The sequence below is a fragment of the Phoca vitulina genome, unplaced genomic scaffold (genome assembly GCF_004348235.1).
Source record: "Phoca vitulina isolate PV1807 unplaced genomic scaffold, GSC_HSeal_1.0 scaffold36, whole genome shotgun sequence".
Lineage (NCBI taxonomy): Eukaryota > Metazoa > Chordata > Mammalia > Carnivora > Phocidae > Phoca > Phoca vitulina.
In genome coordinates this window covers 2570659-2597090 of record NW_022589739.1, presented here as the reverse complement: position 1 = coordinate 2597090, position 26432 = coordinate 2570659, and the positions used below count along the sequence as shown (strand labels likewise).

At 49.5% G+C, this 26432-nt stretch overlaps 1 protein-coding gene across 1 annotated transcript in view; it reads left to right on the top strand.

The window, feature by feature from the left end:
• INSC (INSC spindle orientation adaptor protein) overlaps positions 1-26432 on the top strand; it is a 118904-nt gene that overhangs the window by 77062 nt on the left and 15410 nt on the right. Inside the window, exons 8-9 of the mRNA XM_032427126.1 lie at positions 16597-16768; positions 20733-20911. Of these exons, the coding sequence (XP_032283017.1) occupies positions 16597-16768; positions 20733-20911 (351 nt within the window). The remainder of the gene's footprint in view (positions 1-16596; positions 16769-20732; positions 20912-26432) is intronic.

The window sequence follows — 26432 nt, the reverse complement described above, 5'->3', positions numbered from 1 at the left end:
TTCTTTCTTTCTTTCTTTCTCTCTCTCTCTCTCTCTTTCTTATGTTAATCCCCATACATTACATCATTAATTTTTGATGTAGTGTCCCATGATTCATTGTTTGTGCATAACACCCAGTGCTCCATGCAGAACGTGCCCTCCTTAATACCCATCACCAGGCTAACCCATCCCCCCACGCCCCTCCCCTCTAGAGCCCTCAGTTTGTTTCTCAGAGTCCATAGTCTCTCATGGTTCGTCTCCCCCTCTGATTTCCCCCCCTTCATTTTGCCCTTCCTACTATTTCTAATTACATCTGATGCTTGCCTGAGTGTGCAAACGTCCCCATTGCACAGATGAAGAAACCAAGGCCTGCAGAGCTGAAATGACTTGTTGCCCAGAATTCACAGCATGTAATTCATTCATTCAGCAAATATTTTTGACTGCTCTTGCCAGGCACCCTTGTTGGGAGTTTAGCCATGAACAAAACAGACAACCCCCCTCGTCCTCATGGAGCTTCCATTCGAGTGCAGGGGCTGGGGCGAGCCGTGGGCTGTGGATCACATTCAGCCTGCTGCCTGTTTCGGTACAGCCCGTGAGCAGAAAAGCCCCTTCCTCCCCATTTTTAAATGGTTAAAAAAAATCAGAAGTAGAAATAACATTTTGTGGCCCATGAAAATTCTGTGAAATTCAAATTCAAGTTTTTGACCCAGAAAGTTGTAGTGGATCTGGCATGCTCCTTCACGGTCTACCTTTGTGCTACAGTGGCCGAGCTGAATAATTGTAAGAAGCCGTACAGCCCACAGAGCCAGAACGATTTCCTATCTGGCCCTCGGCAGAAAATGTTTATTGACCCCTGCTCTAACAGGTAATAAGATCACTGTGACAATGATGAACAGGACAGTAACTAACAGCGAATACTTGCTTTGGGCAAGCACTTTGCTAAGCCCTTCTTTTCATTGTGTCATGTAACCATTATTCCTCTGGTGCTGTGATTATCCTCCTTGTTTCCAGAAGGATGGGAGACTCAGAGAAGTGAAGCCCCTTGCTCAAGAGCACACGGCCAATGAGTGGTCCAGCCATCATGTAATCGCGGCTCACCTGAGCCAGAGTCAGCCTGGGCTGGGAACCATCACGTGGACCCAGGACTCAAATCCGACATCCTGAGGCCAACATCCACGTTCTTCTCCTCATAGCATGCTGCTTCCAAAGTTGAGAGAAGTCCTAGACCCAGGAAGGGCTCAGGGTCTCTCCCACCCCTGCCATGCCCCCTCCCCAGGTCCTGCCCACACCTGCCCCAGCGGTGTGATCTCTGGCCTCAGAGGCTCCAGTGAGGTTGGCCATTGTTAGTGTTTAGAGTGAGGGTGGAGAAGCCCAGAGACAGGCTGGATTGTAGAAACCACAGCATGACAGGGGAGGTGAAGACAGGATGCGGAGTGTGGTGCCCAGGGGCTCTTGCCAGCCACGCACTAACAAGGCACAATTCATGCACTAGTCAGATGATGTCAAAGTCCCAGCCTTTGGCTGATTTGCTGGCCTGGGCCCTCGCTGAGGCCCACTTAATTAATTGGTGGTGAGAAATGTGCTGGATTTGGTGAAATTCATCTTTGTCATGCGGCTCCCTCACTTCCCTGCAACCCCGGAGAGGTCCGTTAAATCATGCACAGACCCGGTGTCAGCATGGGTCTAGCCAGGGCACCAGACACCCTGCCGTGTGATGCCCGAGCTCTGTCGGGCTTGGGGCGTTCATTTGGTCCTGGATTCAGTGGTGGTTCATTCATTCACTCCGTGAAGTCACTTCGGCACTGGCGTCCTCCTTCCTTCTGTCATCCGGCCATCCACTTGCTCATTCATTCATTCGCTCCGTCCATCACCCAGCAATCATGCTACTCATCGGTTCCCTCCTGGCACATCTGCTGAGAAGCCGCCCAGCATGGTGGGGAAGCCATGGCCTCTGATGGTCAGGCTCTCCTGGTCTGGAACCCAGGCTTCCCCACGATGAGCTTGGGCACCTTTCCCTGAGGACTTGACTTACCTTCCCAGAGGGGCAGTGTCCTCAGTTAAATGGGCATGAGGAAATCTACCCCTGAGGACTGTCAGCGGAGACTAGATGTGCAGTAATGTGGTGCTGTTCTCATGAGATGCCGAGACATGGTAGCTATTGTTGTGGCAGGGAGCAAGCTAATTGCCCGGGTTTGACCATCAGTGGCCTGGGGAAGATTATCGTCGGGTGGACAGGGGGAGCACTGACCTGGTGGGAGGAAGGACTGGCATGCTGGGAGATGCTGCTCAGGGCACCGTATGGAGAAGCTGGGTGGGGCTGGAGCGCGAGTCCTTGCATCCTTTCCATTTTACAGATGAGGAAACTGCTCAGAACTGGAGAGCTTTAGAACCAAGGCTGGCTGGTTCTGAGGTGGGGAATGCAGAGGAGCGGCTCCCTGGGAGCCAGGCTGTGAGTGTTGGCTTGGGCAGTGGGCAGATGTGGACACTTCCCAAAGAGGGCTGGAGAGACGAGGTGTCAAAACACAGCAAAGGCCTCTCCAGAGGTGTCTGAAGCGTCTTTCAAGAACCTCTTTTCAGAGGTCTGGTTCGTCCTGGCCACAGCCTCCCCCTGCATCGTGTTTCCGCTAAACCAGTAAGTTTTAGGAAGTCTGTCCTACTTCCCTTGTGTCCGTGGCAGACAGTTGCCCCTCATTCCCGACTCTGTGCTGGGCTCTGGAGAGGGGAGACAAACAGCTGTGTTCCCTGTCTCCCACTGGGGGTGGCTGGGGAGAAGCCCAGCAGTTCAGACAGCGGAAAGGGGCTGTCCCGTGGCCATCAGAGGCCACAGGCCAGTGGCACCACCTCTGCCTGGGGTGCTGGTGAAGGCAGCAGTAAGGAGGCAGTGGGGCTGGGCTCAGAGGGCCAAAGAGGAGCTCCCAGGCAGGCCAAGGGAAAGTGGCTTCAGCAAAGGCAGAGGTTCTCCACAGCTGGCCAGTTCGTGGTGGAGCTATAAGTCTTTCAGGAGCTCCATGTTCAGTGAACTGGGGGAGCCCGGAAGAAGGGACCGTGTTCTCTGGACCCCACCGTGGAGAAGACTGGAGGGAGTGAGGGCCCCAGAGCCACACAGCCCAGTGAGAGCAGATGGTCCCAACTCGGTCTGGATGGCCAGACGACCCAGCCTGCCTGGACGGGTCAAGGCCGCCTTCCTGGAGGACTGACCAGGGAAGGTGGACTGGCATCCTTAAGGGGGGAGGGCTTTAGGGTTTAGAGAGGCTGATGGAAGGCTAGGGAACAAGTCACTCCTCTCTGAACCTTGGTTTCCTCTCTATAACATGGGGACATCTCCTCCTTGGTGGGGCTGCCGTGACAGTGTGGGTGGGGCTTGCGGTGTGGTGCCTGCGCGGAGGGAGCACTGAGCCTGGGTCTGCTTCCCTTCCCTCCTTCTTGCCCCTTTGTCTCCACCATTTCAGGTCGAGCTGGGGAAACCCTGCATACCCCCAAAAAGGCTGAGTCCTGGGGATGTTACAACAGTCCTGGCAGAGTTCCAGATGTCCCACGTGGTGAGAGAGATGGTCAGGGCACTGGGGTGCAGGAGCTGGGGGTGGACAGGGCCAGGGGCCAGGATGGGGTTGCAGGGGGCTGGGGGCTCAAGTGAGACTGAGGCTGTGGTCCAGGCAGGGGGCTGGGGGTCTGAGGGGCAGGAACCTATGGGTCTAGGGCCATAAGGGGGGAGGTGGGGGGCACTCAAAGCCCAGTGCTAAGACAGCCTCAGACAACCTCCAAGACAGTTCTAGGAAGTGCCTCTTCCAGCCTTGAGACCAGAGGCCATCTTGCTTTCAAAAGAACTTCCTTTTATTCCTGCCCCCCCTCCTTCTTGTTTTATTTTTTCAAATAAGGAGTTCACCCTGTGCTGGAGCCAAAGGGAGAGTTTAATGAAAATCGATGGAGAAATTAAAGATGGAGAGAAATTAAAGATGAGCGGGGGGGAGGGAATGAGGGCTCAATTTCAAGTCCAAGAAGAAAATCATCAGTGGCGAGGGATGGGAAAACTGCTGCCTCTCTCCCTGCAGCTCCGCCAGCCACCTCCCCCCGCAATCTCCTGGGCCAGCTTCTTGGGATTGAGATGCCCTGCCATCTGCAGGGCAAGGCTGGAGGCAGGGGGGGCTGGATCCAGCTATTTAAATCCCAGAGACCCTTGCCAGGAGGGGGCAGGGTGCAAGGGGGTCGGTGGGGGAGGTTCTGCTGCTCCAGCTGCCATTTCACAGGACTTTTCTCTCCACTGCTTCTTCCCTGCAGGGTTGCAGATGGTCATAAATAGATCATATTCACCAGAAAAGCCAGTTTTTCTTTTCTTTTGCTCATTTGATTCTCCACAATCATATTGTAAGGAAGGCAGAGAGAGATGGTCACACCCATTTTATAGAGGGGAGAGTTGATGCCGGAAGGCATGGAGACAGTGGGGGAGAACCCCCTTCTTTTGCTCCCAGCTATAGGTTCTGTTTGCTACAGCCTTCCTTACATACTCTCCTTAGCTGAAAAGGGTGTGGTGTGCAAGGCGAAGCAGCTACTCTACCTTGATGGAGTCAGTTCTGGTATGTCAGTGAGGTCGGGTGGGGAGAGTGGGGCAAGAAATCTTTGCTTAATTTAACTTGCAGCCCCTTCTTTACCCAGGAGTAGCTGCTAGAGCGAGGGAGAGAGAGAGAGAGAGAATGCCTCTGAATGGAGATCCCAGATACTTCTCCACCCGGGGCTCAACTCACGTAGGCTTATCAGCGTCCCCCACACCTCCTGCCCCCAGGTGCAGGCCTTTACCTGTCTTGGGAATGGGCTGGAACAGTGCAAAGAACCCCAGGGTGCCAGGTCAGCTGTGCCTGCTGTGACAGGTAGACGGGTGGGGACGGCTGCGGTCACTTTCCCCATCCCTGCAAGAGGCTGTCTAGAGGGAGTGTGGTTCATTTCCTTCCCTGAGTTCCAAGTCTCCCAGGCTTGTCCCTCTGCCTTAAGAGTGGGGGTGTGGGGACTTGAAGGAGGCCAGGATGCAAAGAGGCAAGAATAAAATTAGGCACACTGTCCCACCTCCCTGCAAGCCCCCCACCTCCCTCAAGAGTTCACGCTGAGATGACAGGCCAGTATTGTTCAGACTGAAGGAAGGCGCTGCTGGCCTGGGGGGCTGCAGCCCCCGCGCAAGGCACAACCTGAGTTTGGACAAAGCACGGAGCCCCCTGGCAGCCTGAAGGAAGTGCAGCCACGGAGGCAGGTTGCGCTCGGTCGGGCCTCGGTAGGACCCCGTGCGCTGTGCGGCAGCGACCCCTGGTGGGTGGGAGCGGCAGCGGCAGCCCTGTCACCCCGCCTGAGGCTGTCTTCTGGAGCTGATGAGGCTGCTGGGCTCAGGGTCTGAACCACTGATCCCCGACAGTGTATGTCATGCATGTGGGGTGGGGAGGTGTGGAGGGGGAAGGGAGACTTCCAAATTCAAGGCAACAGGAGCTTCTTCCTACCAACCCAGCTTCCTCCAGGAGGAGGATGTGGATACATCTTGTAATCTAACAGGTGTCTGACTCCCAGAAGCCTTCCTGAGCCCCCCCCAGTTTTCACTGGACCCCAAACCCCTCGGCCTGGCACAGAGGTGCCTGTGAGCAGGCTGCCTCCAGCACATTGCCCCTTTGGTGAGCAGGCCTGGCTTCCATGCTCAGTTTCAGCACTTAGGAGGTGTTGACCTAAGACCTTCAACACTTAGGAGGTGTTGACCTTGCAGCCCTCTAGGCCCTGGTCTCGTCATATGTAAAGTGAAGTGACAGTCCCTGCCTTGCAGGCGGTGAGGAACGGAATGAGTCCATGCGCCATAAATGTGAGGTTTTTTCCCCCTCTTTCCCACGAGAGCCCTCCACTGAACTTCAGGCCTTCCTTGCCCTGGAGCACCTGCCTCGGCTGGGGTGGCCCGGGAGGGTGTCTCCCGCACACCTGCTGAGAGGGCTCCGATGCCCTTCTCTGGTCAGCCTTCCTGACTGCTCTCCTCCCTCCTGGCGCTCAGCTCACACTGTACTCACTGCTGCTTGGGAGCATGTTCCACGCTGCCTGGCCTCGGAGCTCTGCCTAAGCTTCTTACCAACAGACACTACACCGCCCACCCCTTAGCCCGTCAGGGAAGTGGCTTGCACACCCGGGTGAACGATGCTTGCCACATGACTAGATGAATATTGTTGGAAGAGTTCTGGGGCATTCTTCCCCATTGCAGATGAGAGGGTAGAGGCCCAGAGAAGGGAGGTGATGTGCAACCCCCATTCCCACTGTTAGCAGCAGGCCTGAGGCCAGAATGCAGGTCATGTGGGCTACCGCCCGGCTGGCCAGCCTCTGTGAGCTGTTTCAGGCCCAGGGGTGGGGTGGGCGTGGGGAGTGCAGACATTGAAGCGTCCCTTCGGGAAGGACAGAATGCCCCCAAGTCTGTATATGGGATTGTCCCTGAGCCCCCTTTTATACCATCTATCCCTAATAATTTGTTCCAGCTTCCCTCCCCTCGCTTTCACTCCTCTGGCCCTGAGCCCACATTCTTGGGTCCCCAAACAGACCTTATCCCCAGCTTGGGGGTTAGTGGGGAGAACCCAGCTCTTCCTTTGCCACGGGTTTGCTGAGGACCCACAAGCAAGTTTTCTAATCCCCACGAACCTCAATTTTCTCATTTGGCGGAGGGAAGTGTGTGTTCTGCTGGGACTGTGTGATATAGGAAATAATTTTGGAAGGCAAATGTGATGAACAAAAGTCCGAAGCGGTGAGCTGGCAGGGCTGGGAATTCTGGGGCCTCTTCTCTGGGGTTGGGTGCGTGGTGAGGGGGCGGCGTTCCTTGAGCTGTTGCCAGGGTGCCTGTCTCCCCTGTGAGTTTACAGATGGAGGCCTGCTCTTCTGTGCATGTGTGTGGTGGGCTGAGGAGCCGCATGCTCGGTGAAGTGCATTTCCCGCCTGTCCCCCAAGCAATCTGGTGAGAGCAGAAAATAAATAAGTCCGATGTAAACATGATGCTGGTGCTGGGGATATGGGAAGCTGGGCCACGGGGAGGCAGGGGCTCCTGGGGGCCCTGGACAAGGCATAGAGGAGCCTGCACCATGGGACAGGGGCTGGTCTGGAGGGACAGGTGCTGGTCTGGAGGTGAGCTGGGGAAGGGAAGTTGCTGGGGCAGGAAGGGGAGCTGGTGAGGAGGCTGAGGGACCGCAGAAGGCATAGGTATGGGGCAGACTTAACTAGAGAGGACCCACTTCCTGGCAACAGCTGGGCATGGAGAGCGGGCTGCTCTCACAGTACAGAGCCAGAACCAGTGTCCTGACCCTGCCGGCAGGTGACGGGGCCTGTGGTTCCACGCAGCAGAGACAGAGTGAGACGGGGAGAGGGCAGGGGGATGAGAAAGAGGAAGAGGCTTAGGGAAGCATGAGGTAGGGCGAGGAGATGCCCACGGAGATGGAACAACACACAGTTTCCAAAGGAGTGTTTCATTCTCCTCTGGGCTGCTTCAGAGGTATTGCAACTTGGCCGTAGCTGGACATGCAGTGCCCCGACTGTCACCTGCTCAGGTGTAGAGTGACCTCACAGGATGGCTTTCATTTTCATTCTCCTGATGAGCCTCGATGTTGAGCATTTTTCCATATCCTTATTGACCCTTTGGCTATCATCTGTGAAATGTCTATCTGAGAATTTTGCCCATTAAAAAAAAAAAAGACTTCTTTGTCTTTTTGTTATTGAATTATAAACTTGGAAAGTATATTCTATGTATGAATCCTTTGTCAGGTATATGTATTGAGAATATGTATTCTCAGCCCGTGGTCTGCTTTTTCATTCTCTTGATGGTGTCTTCTGATGAATAGAAATGCTTAACTTTTAGAGAAAGTCCAGTTTATTGATCCATTCTTTTGTAGTTGGTGCTTCTTGTGTCCGTTTAAGAAATGTTTGTTTACCCCCAAATCATGAGGCTATCCTATATTTTCTTCTAGCTTTATTGTTTTACCCTCCACATTTAGGTCTATGATCTATTTCAAATTAATTTTTTGAAATGGTATTCAAGGTTCAGTGTTTTCTAAAAGATATCCAGTTGAGCCAGTGCCATTTACCAAAAAGACCATCTTACGCCACTTAGTTAAAGAGGTGCCTTTGTTGTTAGTAAAGTGATGATACATGCATGAGTCTGTTTCTGGAGTTTTTTTTCTTTTTTCTGTTCCATTAGTCTTTTGTCCATCCTTGTGCCAATATGACACTGTCTGAGTCCCTATAGTCTATAACAAATTTTGACATTTGGTAGTAAAAATCTTTTAACTTTGTTCTTCTTTAAGATTATCTTGGTAATTCTAAGTTCTTTGCCTTTCTATGTACATTTTAGAATCCACTTGTTAATTTCCACAGAAACACCTATGAAGATTTTGATTGGGATTTCTTTAAATTTATAAAGAGATCTTGGGATAATTGAGATCTTACACAGTATAGGGTGTTCCAATCAATAAATGTAGTATTCCTCTCTTTATACAGACTGCCTTTAATTTCTCTTAGCTATGTTTTGAGTTTTCAGTGTCAGCATCTTGCACATCTATTTAAGACTTATATCGGGATATGTTTTTATGATAATTAAGTGCTATCTTAAAATTCTTATTTTCCAATTCTTACTGATACATAGAAAATACAGTTTTGAATATAATGGTGTATAGCCTTTTTGGGATTTTATACAGATTTGGATTGTGTTCAGATTGTGTACACATTCATGTGATCTTTAAATTATGAAAGATCTGCTTCCTCTTTTCTGATGATTTTACCTTTGTATTTCTTTTTCTTGTCTTATTTCATTGGCTAGGGCCACTGTAAAATGTGAAATACGAGTGGTGATAATGGGTATCTGTCTTGTTGCTGGTTTGGGGGGAATTCCTTCAATATTTCATTTACTATTTCATTATTAACCGTGATACCATTATCATTTTAAGGGTTAGAGAAGGTAAGTAACCTGCTCATTTCACCAAGTCAGCTAGTAGCACAGCTGAATTGTGGAGCCAGACTTTTCTCTCTCCTAAGATTGTTCAGCTTCTACCACAGGTGCCTCTGCAACGGTGGTGCTCGACCTAAGATCCCTGTGGGAATTCGTTGAGGATTCTTTAAAAATAATGATACCAAGACTCCACCCCAGATCAGTTAAATCAGATTTTCTGGTGGTGAAGCCCAGGCATTAGTATTTTAAAACTTTCCCAGCTGATTCTAATCATCTGAGAACCAGGCTAAGAACCACTGATCTAGAAGCACTTTTTGTACAATTCCCACCCAAGCTGTGCCCAGGAGTGCTTTGCTGAAAACTTGATATTTTTACATCAGCACAGGCCTGCTAACCCTAACCCAAAGGAAAGTGAACTTGTTCTTGCTGGCCTTTTGAAACCTTCTCCCAAACTCCACTCCTTCTACTCCCAAATGCCTACAGAGCGTCTGCTTGACAATCTGCTTTAAGAAAAATCATCTGCCTGACAGGGAAATTATTTTTTATTTGTCAGTAAAATAAAGTGATTCAATCTCTGATTTCCCTCCACTGCAATAACTCACCTCTCTCTACCTCACTGACTTGTTTGCCAAACTGGTTATATAATCCCTTTCATCCACTGTCCCATTCCCTATTACATATTAATATTTGTTTTATCCATTTTGACACTTAGCTTTTAATCAAAAATTCTTCTTTGAAATAGCAAAGGAGGTTGAGTGGTGTCTGGGATATGTTAGTTTGTAAGGGGGATAATATTATCCTCCTGGAGGCCTGTTTTACTTTCGGTAGCTTTCTACAGAGGTGTTCGGTCTACCAGCACTCCTTAAAACAAATATCTCATTTTGTAAAGTGAGCCTTTAACCCCTTATATTGTTCACAGATTCTGTGCTGGACCTTGCCCTGATCTGGTTCACATCCCACATTCAGATCTTGCTTCTGATGGATGGATTCATTTATTCCACCTAATGCTTTGCCCTGTCCCTTGCCCCACACTTGTCTTAGCTTCCCTGGGCATGACCTTTGCTTCCCTCTCTACGATCGACTTTTCCTTCTGGCTATACCCTGGGCAAACAGATCTGTCCTGCCTGGTCCCATGAGCAGAATTCCAGCTGCTTTGTGGTCCCCACTTTTTTTTTTTCCTGCAGACTTTAGGTGTCTGAGTGGACAGAAAGATGAAGGAGGAAGTCTGGGGGTCTTTAGGTCATGCTCCCTCCCCTGTGGCTGAGTTACCAGCACATTCGCATGATTCTGTTTATCAGCAACCAACACTTGTGCCTTTCCCTAAAAACTAAACATGCACAACGGAACTGGAAGATAGCAGTCCAGCACCAGTATATATGGTGGGTCTTTATGTACTCGCCAGTGTCCTTTAGATATTTGCATAAAAGCCACCAATGATGCATTTCCAATAATTAGTAGGAGAACATTGCTCAAATCTGATGTGATGTTTACTGTATATTTTGGGTTCCTCAACTGCATGGGTTTCATTCTCCTTCACCCACTCCTCAGGGAGAATCTCAGCATTCACCAGCTCCCTCTGTGTCCAGACTCCAGGTGCATCAGCCCTGCTGCCCAGGTGATGACCGGGCCAGACCATCCTCACCACCACTTGCATGCTCTCCCATGAGGAAAGCTTGGCCTTGGGCCCAGGCCCATCCCATTCCATGTAAAAGCTAATTACATATAAGTGCTTCCAACAGCAATTTCTTTAGGGATGTGGAAGTGCTTTGATTAGATTGTTCTCCTGGCATCATTAAATTTATGTCCAGGGATGGGAAGTGGGTAGTTTGAGGATGGAGACTTTCCAGAAATGGGACCAGTGTTTGAGGAAGCTGGCCTCAAGCTGGGCCACTCCTGGGCCCACCCGAGGAGCTAAGCTAAGCAGCCCTCATTGACCTGATCCTTTCACTAGCTTCTCCCTTCGCTGCCTTTCCCAAAGGCTACCCAGAGGGGCACAGGGCAGAGTGAGGAGACCAGGATGGGAGTCTTGGCTCTGGCACTAATGTGCATCATGGCCTTGATGATCTTTTTCCCTCCCCAGGCCTCTGTCTCCCCACCATGCAGCCTGCTGTGTTAACTGCCATGTGTCGGGCCTCAGCTGGGTGCTGGGAACCAGAGAAGATTCAGTACAGGAGCTGCCCAGAGCAGCTCACATCTAGTGCAGGGCGGGATGGACATATAAACTTATGAGGAGAGCCTGACACAGTAAGTGCTCTAGTTGTCATCAGACCAGAGTGGTATGGCAGCTGAGAGGACAGAGACACTCTGTCTGGGGGAGGCAGGTGTGTGTTCACAGAGAAGGTAACTACTTACCTGGATCTGAGAAGGGAGTGGGGAGGGAAGACAGGAAAGATGACCACTCAACCTTTAGGTGAAGTGGGTTGAGGTGCCTGTGGAATATCTAGGCAAATTAATTTGGGAGTAAACATAAAGAGATTCAGTGGCAGGTTGGAAAGGTAGATGTGGATCTCAGGAAAGAAGGTCAGGGCTGGAGAGCTAGGTTTGGGGGTCATCAGAGTGAGTCACTGAGGCCACTTGGCTTGGGTGCTATTGACTGAGATGGTACAAAGGGGGCTGATGGCGGCACCTGGGGTAAGCTACCTTAGATGGATGCAAAGGAGGACAGACTAAAGGAGCAAACGATAAGTGGTAGTTAGCTAGGGAGGAGATTGGCCTCCACAATGAGGTATCATGGAGTCCCAGGCAGGAGAGAGCACCAAGATGGAGAGAGTTCTCAGCAGGGAGAGGTGTTACAGAGGCCAAGTCAGAGAGGGACCAGGGGGCTGGGCTCTGCATCAGACAAGTCCCCAAATCCTTTTTAAACATGTGATCTCTCTCTCTCTCTCTCATCTTTTATTTCTCTATGCATCTGTCTGTCTTTGTTTCTCCATCTCTTGTTTCATCCTGATTGATCTTTGTACCAATGCCTAGTTCAGGGACCATCACAAGGTAGGTGTGCAATTAATGTTTGATGAGCTATAAAGAGATGCATGGATTGTACTACTTTTCTCTTTGTTCTCTTCTGAGAGATTGTAGTTATTCATCTTATTGGTGCTGGTCAGGAATTGAAATAGAAGTCACGGGGCGCCTGGGTGGCTCAGTTGGTTAAGCGACTGCCTTCGGCTCAGGTCATGATCCTGGAGTCCCGGGATCGAGTCCCGCATCGGGCTCCCTGCTTGGCAGGGAGTCTGCTTCTCCCTCTGACCCTCCTCCTTCTCATGCTCTCTGTCTCTCATTCTCTCTCTCTCTCAAATAAATAAATAAAATCTTTAAAAAAAAAAAAAAAAAAAAAAAAGAAATAGAAGTCACTCCCCTTTTAAAAGTTCTAGTTCTGGGCTGCTTCAGTTGAGGTGTCCAAACAAGTAGGAAAACCTGTGGGCCCCAACCCAAAGGGCTGAGGTTCCCAGTGGGGTCTCAGTCCCAGAGGAGCCTACAGAAAGGTGAGTAGGACTCAGGGTCGCAGATCTAGAGATGGCAGCAACCATCAGTTGGGGAAGAGGTGGGATGATGGCACCACCATGTGGCAGGTATTGTACATGCATTATCTTTGTTAACTTCCAATATCCTCTGAAGTGGGTATTTTTACCCCCACTTATAGATAAAGGCTCAAAATAAGTACAAAAATTGTGCAGCTAGTAAGATGCAGAAGCAGGATTCAGACCCTGGTAGATGTGACTCCAGAGCCTGTGCATGTTCTGATGCTACAGGAATTGGTTCAGGCCCTGGGAAGCCTGGAGCTCAGTGGTGTGGTCCCTTCAGGGCCTCCCACTGTGATGAACTGGCTGAGTTGGAGTTGCTGAGATGGTGATGCACACAGAAATCAACTTGGGCTAGTGGCATCTTGCTGACAGCAGGCTAAGTGGCAGGTCAGTAACATCAGAGCCAAAGGCCTAGGAAATTGGCCCAATGTGACAATCCACCAAATAGAAAAATGAGCAAAACACATGAACAGGCAATTTGTAGAGGAAGTCCAAATGGCAAAAACCAAAATCAAAACCAAACCTAATCAAAGTAAAATGGAAACATGAAAAGACTCTGAGCTTCATTGTAGAAAGTAAAGACATGCATATTAAAATAAAAATTTTGCACATCCACCAAACTGGCAAAAATTTAGAATCTGACAGTACCAAATGTTGACAAGAATATGGAGTTAAGTGAGTTTATACATTACTGATAGGAATATAAATTGCTACAGCTGTTCTGCAGAACAACTTGGCAATACTAGTAAAATTAAAGATGTACAGACCCTATGAGTTAGTCATTCCACTCCTCGATGGAAACCCCTAGAGAATCTGGCATGTATGCACCAGAAGACACTTAGAAGAATATTTACAGAATATTATTATATATTGTAGTGAAAACTGGGAAATGACTCAAATGATCATTGATAGGAGAATACATAAATGAATTACAGTCAGTTTATACAATGAAATACCACCCAGCAGTGAAAATAAATGGACCTTAGCCACAGGGACGAACAGGAAGGAGTTTCCCAAACATAATGCTGACTGGGGAAAAAGTAAATTGCTATACACAGTATAATACCGTTTATGTCAAGTTCAAAACCTTATAAAACTATACACATGTAATAAATCTCTAAAGAAAACAGGGAATAATAAGCACAAAATTCAGGGTAGTGGCCCATCCAACAGGGAAATCAGAGGTATGAGATCAAGAACTGCATACAGGGGGCTTTCTGATGTTATTTTATTCCTAATATTAGAGTTTCTGGATATTAGGCATATACATATACACAGATAGGTGTTCATTTTGTTATTTTTTATACCTCATACATTTGCAATACATACACATATCTTTTCTTTTGAAGGGATGATATATTTCATAATTAACAAGTTACCAAAAGAGATCTGAAGCACAGAAAACAAGTTAGAAGGAAAGCAGGACAGTGGGCAGTTGCATAGACAGGACACCACATACACTCTTCTCTGGGGAATCTAAGGGCAGAAGAGGAATCAGGCTCAGTCAGAGTCACTCTCTTGGGGTCAGGAACCTGTAGAACCCAGGTTCCCAAGCTGCCTGTTTCTCTGGAGCTGCTCTTTCCTGTAGTGGCCTTTGCTCACAATATCTCCTCCATCCTCTCCCTTTACTCACCTAAAGTGTGTCTTCAAGTCTTTGGCCAACTCTTACTCACTTGCATTTATCCCCCATTTGCCCAAAGCCTACTACTATGTGTGAAGGCCTGGAGCAGCCACGAGTGAATGAGCTGTCATACCCAGGCTTGCAGAGTGTCCAGGGGGGCAGGAGGGACAGACAGACAAGGGAGACAGAATCACATCACAGTGGTGCTGCTCCAGATTGCTGATGCATAAAGTCATCTGCGGACCTTGTTGAAAGGCAAAGTCCAGGCCTCCCCAGAGTCTGAGTAGGTCTGGGTGGGGCCCAGGAATGTGCTTTGGACAAACCCCCAGTGAATTTGGTGCAGCTAGTCCTCAGACCCCACTTGGAGAAACAGTGTGATAAACACAATGATGTTAGCAGATATATTTGGGCCCAAGCTCTGAGGGCCACCTCCCCAAGCTGGGGTGTGGGCATTAAGTCAGGGAGGCTTCCAGAGGCCTCCCCAGAGAGTGTCTTCATTGGAAATCACGCTGTAAAATGGTTATTTATGGATGAGTCTCCTGCCTCACTGCGTACCCGGCTTACCTCTGCTTGGCACATAGTACGTGCTCGGGGAAATCGCACTCGGTGGGTTTGCTGAGAAGCATTTTGGGTTGGGAAGCAGGCTCGGTGACCCAAGCCCTCGGAGAACATTAACTCCTGGCCTCTCTAGTGCGTTCAGAGTGGCCCATCTCCAAGCATGTGTCAGGGACTAGGTTTGGGTCTGGTTTAGGTTTGACCCGCATTCTCGACCGGGTTTGGGAATGCAGTTCCATTTGCATCCAAGATCAGCCTGAGGAGACCAGGTAATTGAGACCCTTAGCTGTAGCCTTGGATAGTGCTGGAAGGGGAAAGGGATAAAGGCCCGACAGGTCTAAGAGCTTTCTTATGTTGGCAGGCTGACAATAGAGCTGCTTCCTGTTTCCAGGCCCAGAGCAGCCCCCTTTCCTTACCTGGGCCCAAGTGAGGCCCCTCTCTGAAGGCCTGTTAGTCAAACATCTGGCATGAATCCAATCCTGCCAGTGGCCACCTGGCTGCTCTTTGTTCTTTTTCATTAGGCACATCCAGGTGAGTTTTATTGTGGACAGCTCCCCCAGCTCCTGTTCCCACATTTGCCTCTTTTTGAGTCTGAGATTGCCAAAGGCTTTTACAGCTAATGGACCTTACAGCTCCCAAGAGCCATTTAAGGGAGGCCCAGAAGTCAGTGGTGGTAATTAGTCAAGAGAAACACTGACCTCTGGAGAGCTGCTTGAGCTGAGTGGCAGGAAGTAAGGGTGTTGGGACAGGAGCCCCGGGCCTGCGGCAGGTGTGGGGAGCATCGGCTCAGGCGTCTCCTCAATTCCTCTCTCCCTGGTTCTTCCCTGGCCTCATCCCTGCCCCCCACTCCTGGTGCTCGATGACAGGGTCCTCAGGCAGGCTGGTGTCCTGGGGCATCTAAGGGGCAGCGGGCGCCCTGCTGAGCTAACTTTGAGAAGTTACTACCCACCACCCCGCCTCTTCCTTTCTCCAGAAAGCCTCATCTACTGACCCTTGATGGAGGCGGAGGTCTGAGTTCAGTTGTGACTTCTCAGGAGGCAGTATAATGTCCTGATAGAAACCATGGGCTTTGAAGCTAGACAATTTGGGTTCAAATTCCAAACCCACCCGTTTTAAAGTTTGTGATCTGGGGCAAGTCAGTGAACCTTTCTGTGTCTCAGTTTCTTCATCTGTAAAATGGGGATACTAATCATACTGGCCTCAGAGGCTTACGACAAGGAGTAAATGGTGTGCGTACTGCACTTGGAGGGATGAACACTTCACAAGCAGAAGCTATTATTGTGCCATGAGTAAGTAAATCTGATCGGGGCAGAACTGGGAAGCTGAAGCCTTTATCTGGCATTCCCATCCCACCACACCCAGGTTCATTCCTCTCTGGTTGGGCAGAGGGAGCAAGCCTCTAGGGAAGCAGTCCTCTTTCAAGGGGGGAGGGTGGTGGAGGACGGGATGGGGAGGGAAGGACGTTGAACTCAGCCTAGAGATAACCCAAGGAAGGGAAGAGGGAGCCAACACTTGTCAAGCATCTTGCCTGGATTCGCATCACCTGCTTCATCACCTTAACCCCTAACACCCTGTTGGTGGATGAGGATACAGAGTCTCGGAGAGGCTAAGTGACTACGGCCAAGTCATACGGTACAAGTAAGAGGGGGCAGGGGTGGAGCTCGGGGATGTGGGAGTTCTAAGTGACTGTTCTTTTTTACTGTATTTTGCTGTGGTGGATGGTCAGGGGCTAGCGCCTGGGCACTTGGCTTGGTGCCTGCTATCTAAAAAGCCCATGGGAGGTCACTGATCTCTGCTGGAGCCAAAGGATCGGCCTTCAGATGCAAGACTTGGGGTCCTTCTGGGGGCCTTGCCACCAGGTTGTCCCTGGCTCCACACAGAGTCCTGGGCTGTTCTGGGAATCCAGGGCTGGACCCTGTGGGGGGCTTGTGTCTGTCTCCTTCCTGTCGTGAGCAGGAATGTGCAGGGACATGCCCTCTCTCCCCCTGCAGGTGGATGGTGTTCTGTGCTTGGCCGACATCCTGACCGATGACAGCCACTCAGAGGCCACGAGGGCTGAGGCTGCGGCTGTGGTCGCCCAGGTCACCTCCCCACACCTGCCCTTTACTCAGCACCTCGGCAGCTTTCTGGAGAGCATGGAAGAAATTGTGACAGCTCTCATCAGTGAGTCACCCTGGGCGGGAGGGGACTGCTGTGTGAGTGGGACTTGTCACAGTTGTCTTCAGCAAGGGCCAAGGAGGCCTTCTTGCCCCCCTCCACCACACACCCACACTCACTGCACCCCATGTAGCTTGCACTGATGTCACACTAACTGAAATCCCACTGTTCATGTATCAGAGGCTTTAAAGAGCTTTGTTGTCAAATCTCCTATTAAAATGCACGCAGCCCTCTGAGAAGCTCTTTGAGTTAAAGGTCACATTGGGATTAATGGACCTTTCAGAATAGAGACCGGGGCAAGCCCCATGGAGATGAAGAGGACCTTGAATTTTGAGGTTCAGATCCTTGACCAGAGAGACTGATGGGCTTTGTTCCTGAAGTCTCAGACTACTGTAGCCAACGAATGTGGCAGCAATGACGGGGCAAACAGCTTCTCAAAAGGCCCTGGTACGCGCCAGCCTGCCACCTGCAAGCCCACCGCTGGGCCCGCATCGTGGGGCCTGGAAAGCTTCGACTCTTCTGGATTCCCCTATTCAGACTTATGTACTCCTGGCTGGAGAATCATAGTCTGAGGTCTAGAATACTCTCTTCCTCCAGCTTCCCTTTGCAAAACTGCAGAAGCTGGGACTTGTCTGGATAAAATCCTCAGGAAACTTGTTTTGCAAACCACATCCTTTCTTTCATAAGTGCCGGCAAGGGTGTGTGTTTCTACTTCTATCCCTATCTCTGCCACCGTCTCCGTACCCATGTCTGACTGAAAATGAATGAAAATTAATCTCATCAGAAAATTTAGCATTCGCTCTTGGAATCGTCAAACCAGGGCTGGGAAGATTTGGAGTAGCGCTAATGTAGGGACAGCACAGAAACTAGATTGGGAGTCAGAACATTCAGGTGTGGACTTTTGTCTTTTCATTCATCCATTCAGCAAAGAGCTGTTGACCAGCAATCCTGAGCAGGCCCTTCACAGTTTTCCTAACATAGAAAACATGAAGTTGTAGCCATTTCTCTTGAGTCCTTCTAGCTCTAGAATTTTCAGATCTGCAATAGCTTTGAACAGAAGAGTCATCAGTTAAACTGACTTTATGGCTGACTCTAGGCACTGGGGCAGCGACAGCCCCAGGCCAGGCTGGGATACCTCAACTGGCCAACATCCACCTTTCTTCAAAGTTGAGAAAACACAGAAGCCAACTCTTGAAAGTCTTGGCTAGAGGGAGCTCCAGAAATGCTCACTCAATAGGAGAAGAAACCTAGGCCTAGAGAAGTTGAGGAACCTTCTTGAGGCAACATAACAATGTAAGGATTCACTTATGCCAGGAGTCTCATACTCAGTCCTCCGCCAGAGCCAGGCAGGAAACATAAATGGTTGAAGAGGGCCAGATGGAAGAAGAAAATAAAAAAATTTGAATCCTGCATGAAATTGAAAAGCACGTGCATTGATGAAGGGTGGGGTGGTGGTCACTGTTAAACTCTCGTTGATCGCTGCCTTGTAGTAAAGGCCAGTTGTTAAAGATAAGACAAAAATCCTGAATTTTATTGAAAATATCCCAATGTATAAATGATAGCAAAAACTAAATAAACATACCCAAATCTATATAGTCTAAACAAGCTTTCCCTATTGCCATATCTCCATCCCTACTTCTTTGCCTGGGCTGGATTTCTCCCCAAAGAAGAGGAGCTTCTTTATTTATTTCCCCCTGATGAAGATGCATTGTAGAGTCTGCTCTGAGAGTCAGCAGATGGGATGTATTTTCTGGGCAGGATGCCAGGGCTCTGTTCTTTGGTGGGAAATAGCCCTCCAATTTCTTGCTATTCCCTGGAAACATTTATAAATGAGTCACTGGAATCCTCAATTTAATCTTCCTAACGCATCCCAGGTGACTCAGACTGTAGTTTCAATAAATGTGCACCCAAATTAAAAGGCACTTAGGTGGTTGTGTTAATAATTGCTGCGTTGGCGGCAACCGTGACTGCATGAGGATTAGTGTGGGTGTTTGGTTCTAGAAGAAATCTTTACGGCAAAGTGGGCCAGTAACTCCTGTGGTCTCACTCCAAACTTTGGGTAGAGGGAGGTTGCCTGGAAGAGGTTGGCTTGTCCCCAGGGGTTCGCCAAAATTAGAGGAGGGGGCAGTCATTGGAAAAGAGCAATCATAGAATCCTTAATTCCTGGGCGAATCTGCTGCCCTGCCCTGGGGGATTAGATCAAGGTGCCGAGTTGCTTAGTTGGTCCCACCTGGGCTGAGGGGCACAGGGCTGCCCAGGGACAGACATTGCCTCCCTGAAAGCGAAATCTGCAGGAGAACCACTGGGACAAAATCAAAGAGGCCTGGTGACAAGAGGCAACCCGGGACACAGAAAGAATGGGGACCGAGATCGGGCAGACCTGCGTTTGAGTCTAGAGTGTAACAATGACCCATAATCCCCAATGCCTCAATTTGGGGAAAATTGCTTCATATTTGAATCCTCAGTTCTACAGCTATAAAATTGTGATAGAAAGTTGGATTGTGGTGAGGCTGGAATGGCTTCAGGAGGTCAAGGATATAGAGCAGTGCCTCGCACAGAGTAAACACTCAGTAAATGGGAGTGTTGCTGCAGTTACTAGCTTCTCTGGGCCTCGGCTTCTACGCCTGCAAGTGGAGGCGGCCCTTGTCTACCTTAAGAGTGCTCAGAGCAAGGCACACAGCAGGTGGCCCAACTAATGTTTTCTGTCCCTGTTTAGGTCGGGGCCAGTAACTGAATTCACTCAAAGGGCCAAGAGGTGCCAGCTTCAATGTTAGAAACTGGAAGTATAGATTCTTTGTCTGGAGGCCAAGATTAGGGATCAGGATTGCACATAGCTCAACTCTTCCTGGGAGCATTTTCCTGAAGTGTGGTTTCTCTCTGTGTTTTCATAGAGGTGTGATCAGTAGGAGAGCACCTGGACCCAGGTAGCACCTTGAATGGTGCTCAAGTTGGAGCTGAGGGTCAGAAGTTCCGTCCACTAGAATGGGTGGCCGGCATGCCTCCTCCTGAGGCAGGAGGTCATTCAGGGTCAAGTGGGAACACATGGGGAAATGTGTTAAATGGTGGAGGATTACAGGGATTGGGGGACAGTCTCTCCTCTGTAAAGACCCATCAGATTCATCACTCGCAGATGGTAAGGTGGGGGACTCTGGTTAGGTCTGGGTCATGGCCACTAGGAGCAGAAAGGAAGAGCCTGACATCCCAGGGCTTGGTGTAGGCATTTTCTGCAGCCATATGACCCTTTTCTTGGGACCAAAGGAAATCCTGAAGCTCTGCTTTTGGCAGCCGGAAAGGCTGAGTCCTTATGTTTTAACTTCAGCCTCTTTCTTAAGGCAAATTCAGGAGCAGTCCAATGTACATTGCTGGAGACACAGATGGACTGGGAGCTCTTTCCTGCTTCAGGGCTTTTGTACGTGCTGCTGTTCCTTTGGCCTAAAATGTGTTCTTCCCCAAGTATTCCCACGATTGTCCCATTTTCTCCTTAAAGTCTTAGCTGTTGCATTCCTAGGGAGACCTTCCTTAAGCACCCCATTGAGCCTTTAGTTATTCTCTTAGCACTTGTTCATTTTCTCCCTCACATTAGAATTTGCAATAATCTTATTCAGTTTTTTAAAAGCTCATTTTCTCTCGCCTACTAGTAGGATGTAAACTTACCAGGGGCAAAGCCCTGATCTGTATTGTTTGCCAGGCCATCCCAAGACACCAGCAGTACTGGACATGCGGTGCTCTCTCTGTTAAGGAGTAAACGGACACAGGAGTAAATAGAAGTCATACACCAGGATTCAAATCCCAGATCTGCCACTTAGGTAGACAGATAAATTTCCCTCTCTGGCAACTGCTTTCCTCACCTCTAAAACGGGCATTATAACACCTGCCCAGACCTTCTCCCAGAGCTCTTGTGGGAACCGAATGAGATAACGGATATGGGAGCACAGGCAGGGAGGCTGATGTCTTCTTCTTCACCATCCAGAACTGTGCCAAGAGGCCTCGTCTGGGGAAGTCTTCCTGCTGGCTTCTGCGGCCCTTGCCAACATCACCTTCTTTGACACGATGGCCTGCGAGATGCTTCTACAGCTGAATGCCATCCGTGTCCTCCTGGAAGCTTGCAGCGACAAGCAGAGAGTGGATACGCCTTATACCCGGGATCAGGTGAGCAGCCCCGAGGGGAGCAGGCACAGAGCCTGCAGCTGTGAAGACAGAGGTCAGGAGGCCAGGGCGAAGGTTCTGGGGGAGACTACCTGGCCAGGCAGCACACAGTCAGACCTGTTAGTCACACTCTAGGTCAAGGAGAATGTTCTCAACATGCCTCGTTGCCCTTGGAGCGTCTTCATGAGCCCACTCTCTACCTCACTTTTCCATCCCAACCACTACAGGGCCTTCCTCTATGTCCATTTACACCAGCACCTCCCAGGAGCAGAGACACCACGGGAAGGGCCCTGGACCTCCTCTAGAATTCTGTGTCCTGGTCTGACATTGTTCCCTGCAGAGAGTTTCTTCCCTTCTCTGCCTCCATAAAAGCAGAGGTTGGAGCGGAGCCTTGATTCAGGGCCTCAACCCCTCTCTCAGTCTCAATGATTTTGTATATTTGAGTTCCACATAAAGTTTTGTTTGGGGGAAAAAGGGTTTACTGCTAAACGTGTTTGAAAACATTGAATGAGGGGGATTTCCAGAGCCTTGAGCTCTGAGGTTATAGAATTCTATCCTGTCCCACCTCTGCCATACTCAGCCTCCCATTTCCTTACCAAGGGGTGTGCGTGGTGGGTCAGGTGGGTGTTAGGCCTCTGTAAATTCCACCAGGTGCCTGAGCTAATGATCCCCCCAGCCTCCAACCGAACTCCGCCTTCCCTGTCTGCCTCTTAGCTCCAGCCTCTGTTTCTCCCAGCCCCAACACCTAGTCGAAACTGCCACAGCTCTTCCTGTTTGACCCCTACCCCAGAAACTTCTGGAAAGCCTTCCCTGATGGCTCCAGCTCTCTGGCATCGCCTCCTTTTCCTGGAGGCCACATCTCACAATGCAGTGTTGACTTTTCTAATGATATTTATTCCTTTCTCGTTATTTCATGCAGTTTATTCCTCTGAGGAGGGGGAAAAAAAAGAAGCTTCTATGCTTTTCTAATCATGTACCTTGGAGGCAATTCATTCTGAGCCTCACTTTCCTCATCTGCACATGGGGTTGAATACAACATACTTCACTAAGTTGAAATGAGAATGAAATAAACGAATGAATACAAATGTGTGGCACACAGCCGGGAATGGGGAAACCTCCAGACTGGAATTTCCTTATCTGTAAAATGGGCATGGTCTCTTCCAGCTCAGACATCCTGTAGCTCTATGGGCAGAGACCCCTTTTGTATCATGAGGAGTGACCAGCCCCCTCCTGAAACCTCATGGATTCCTCGGAAGGAGGGGGTCAGGGCCAGGAGAGAATGTGGTCAAACTATGCAGGGGGCAATTCCTTCTGAATCTGGAGTCCAGAGTTTTCCTGCCATTCTCTCTCCGCCGACCCCTACCCCATCACCCCCCTCCCTCCCTCTCTCTTCCTCTCCCTGCTCCTCCCTCGCCCCTTCCCCCCAAGTCTGGGCCTGGCACGTCCACCCCACCCCCTCCAGCCTCAGGACAGCTTCACCTTCTGCCCACCTACTGCCGTGACTCAGAGCAACCACTTAGCTGGTGAAAACGCACCCATTAAAGAAACAAATGGCTCTTTGCTGTGGCAGGGGGAGGATTAAAGTGATCCGAGAGCTCTCTGTAATGAAGACAACGAAGATGAATTAGGCTCTGAAGTGCTCACCGCCCCCTCAAACACTTAGGAAATTAAATGCCGCGAGGCTTCCGGTAATGCATCTGCCAGTGACGCCAGGGCTGTGCGGAGCCGCTGGGTCTTGGATCTTTATTTCGTCCACCTCCGCATGGACATCGCAGTGAGAAGCCCTGTCACCCCAGCAAGCTGAATTCCCTTCATTTGCCTGACAAAAGCCTTGATTGTGGTGCCTATCTTGTACCCACCATGAGATGTAGACAGGGGTGAGGGCTACCTTGGGTCCGTGCTCTTCCACCCCCCCCCCCCCGCTAATCTGGGGGGAGCTGGATGTGGTCGCGCATCCGGAACCCCCTGCCTCACCAGACATCTGCGTGGCCTGAGTTTTCATTCCGAGGAAGTGTGTTCTAGGGGGCATGCTGCCCAGGGCGTCCAGCCGCAGCCATGACCTGAGGTGGTGGGAAAGGCGCGGCCTCACCTCTGCTCTGCCTTAAGGCAGTGACAACCTAGGGTGACAGGGACCCAGTTATCTTGTCTAGGCCACCACAGAGGCCTTCACTGAGCATGACTTTTTATGTCCTTTCAGAAATAATCGCTTTCATAAAGGTGGAGGGTTACAGGTATTCCCATGAAAACACATATTGCATGGTTGGTATTTTAGAATGTTCAGATTTTGTGGCATTTCTGAAAACTCACCGTGAATACCATCATCAGGAGTCCATTATCAGAAATGCCAGTTAATAGGGATTATAATTTTGACTCACGTTGCAAAAGCCCTCTATACTCCATAAAACCCTTCTATATACCTATGTGACACACATGACGTAGTAGAAACAGCACAGGCTTTGGGTTCAGACAGAGCCGACTTCAAATCCTGGCTCTGCCATTTCCTAGCTGTGTGACCTTAGACAAATCACTTAACTTCTCTGAGCCACAGGTTTCCTCATTGGTGTAATGGGGATAATCTCTTTCCTCCCTCCTCGTGTCATGATGATGATTAGATGGCAGAATGCTCATAAAGTAGTTGAAGCAAAGCAGATACTCAGTGGTGAATGGGGCTGGGGTCTGTGATAGAACCAGGGACTGGGATGGGACTGAGACGGGAATGTCAGCTTTGGGGAAGGAGGGTGGGGCCAATTGGACATGGAGGTGATGTGGGGGTGGTGAGTGTCGTGTGGTGTGAGGCGATGCGTGTGTTGTTCCAGTCTGTGTATGGGTATATGCAAGTTGTGTGTGTGGGTTAGGGGGCGGGGGGTTGTTGATAAAGACTGTCAACCAGGATTGCAACACCCAGTCCTGATCTGCCCCAGAAACCCCTCTAACAGAGCCAAGGGAAAACTAAGCACAGAGCACGTGGTCTGGCATTTACCCGTTCTCTGATCCTGTGAGGCGCACATCCCAACCTCGATGCAATCCGAGGGACAGTCCTGTGGCCTAGTTCACCAACAGCCTGGGACCTACATCCAAGGCCGTGGTATGGCATTTGACTCTCTCTCCTGAGTCCAAATCCCAGCCCTCCTGTCTTGGCTCTCTGGTAGTGTGGAGGGCAGGCTGGGCCTGGAAGATCCAAGTTCCTGAGAGTGCGAGCAGTGTGCTTGTCTCAGGCCTAGGCAGGCTCTCCTGGTCTCCATGCCTGCTCAGCCCCCAGCTCCCAGGTCCCTGACCACGCCTAGCAGATGGAGTGAGCGGCTCAGTAGAGAGAAGCGGAGGCTGCACCTTGCACCGCCTTGCCTCCCTGGCCTTGGGGAAGAAAGCGTGTTCAAAGAGACCACATCCTTCCTCTCTCAGAGCCCTTAATTCTCAGGCCAATGTCCTTGTCTTGCCTGTTTTTTTGATAGAAAAAATGGTAAGGAGGGAAGACGGCAGGACAGAGAAGAGCACTGGGCGCCCCCTAGAGGCTGAAAGAGATTTTGCTGGCTGCTGTTGACATTGTTGCTCTAGCTTTTAGAGAGTTAACACAGTGATGGTAGAAATCTAAATATTCCATCTAGCAATTAAAGATTAATTCTAATTACAGTCATATGAAATGTTGGCCTTTTTGTCCTAATTACTGCAGAGCATAAAAGCAATCATAACTTTTCATTAAATGCATCTTAGATTTTCTGTGTTGTAAATTCTATCATATGAGTGCACCGGCTTCTATTTGGGATAATCCTCACTTGATTTTTTTTACAGTATGGTCTTCCTAGTTCACAATATAGAAAATGTTAGTTTACAATATAGAAAATGAAAGGGACAGAGATAGAGTCAGAGTGGGATCACAGGCAGACGTTGCGGAGGATGTGAGACAAGCCTGGTTAATGCCTTGGGATCAGTTGCAGACAAGCGTTCCAGGGGCACCTGCCCTGAGCCAGCACGGAGTAAACCTTTTTCTCTGTGTGTGTGCTGACATCAAAAGACTTCGCCAACTTCCATCTGACCACATGGGGCATTTCTTCTTGAATCAGTGACATGGGAGGTCCCCTGCTATTCTGGCCAATTTTTACTCACCTTAATTTTTCTAAGGCAGTCAGTCTTTGGGAGGCCCAAGGAAAAGTGATTTCAAAATGCCACAGAGGTAATGAGCACAGAGTTTTTTTTGGGTTCTCTGCTGGGAAGGGCTCTGGGATCTCGCCTTCCTTCAGGAATGATTTCCCATTAACAGCACATTTGGCAACAATGGGCGTTGCATTGGTTGGGACTCCTTGACATAATCTTTCAAGCTCTGGATACTTTCAGGCTCTGTTTCCCAGAAGGAAGTTATACTCATTTTGTTTAACAAATGTTCTGGGTACTTGACAAAACATTAGCTCACTGATGGGATGCCTGGGTGGCTCAGTTGGTTAAGCGTCTGCCTTCGGCTCAGGTCATGATCCCAGGGTCCTGGGATCGAGCCCCGCATCAGGCTCCCTGCTCAGTGGGGAGTCTGCTTCTCTCTCTCCCACTCCCCCCCCCTCATGCTCTCTCTCTCACTCACTCTCTCTCTCTGAAATAAAATAAATAAAATCTTAAAAAAAAAATTAGCTCACTGAATGCTCATAACTGTCTTATGAATCATCTTACGCATTTATTTCCTGTTGTAGACCAAATAATGACCTCCCCCCCCAAAGAGGTCCACAACCTAATCCCCCAAATCCGTGTCCTACTTTATGTGGTCAAAGGGATTTTGTGGGTATGATTAAATTAAGGATCTTGATAAAGGACTATTACCCTGAATTATCGATGTGGGTCTAACGTTACCACAAGGGTTCTTTTTTTTTTTTTAATTTTATTATGTTAGTCACCATACAATACATCATTGGTTTTTGATGTGGTGATCCACGATTCATTGTTTTCGTATAACACCCAGTGCTCCATGCAGTACGTGCCCTCCTTAATACCCATCACCAGGCTAACCAATCCCCCCTCCCCCGCTCCCCTCTAAAACCCTGTTTGTTTCTCAGAGTCCATAGTCTCTCATGGTTCATCTCTCCCTCCAATTCCCCCCCCCCATTTTTCCCTTCCTTCTCCTAATGTCCTCCATGCTATTCCTTACGTTCCACAAATAAGTGAAACCATATGATAATTGACTTTCTCTGCTTGACTTATTTCACTTAGCATAATCTCCTCCAGTCCCATCCATGTTGATGTAAAAGTTGGGTATTCATCCTTTCTGATGGCTGAGTAATATTCCATTGTATATATGGACCACATCTTCTTTATCCATTTGTCTGTTGAAGGGCATCTCAGCTCTTTCCACAGTTTGGCTATTGCGGACATTGCTGCTATGAACATTGGGGTGCATATGGCCCTTCTTTTCACTACATCTGTGTCTTTGGGGTAAATACCCAGTAGTGCAATTGCTGGGTCATAGGGTAGCTCTATTTTTAAATTTTTGAGGAACCTCCACAGTGTTTTCCAAAGTGGCTGTACCAACTTACATTCCCACCAACAG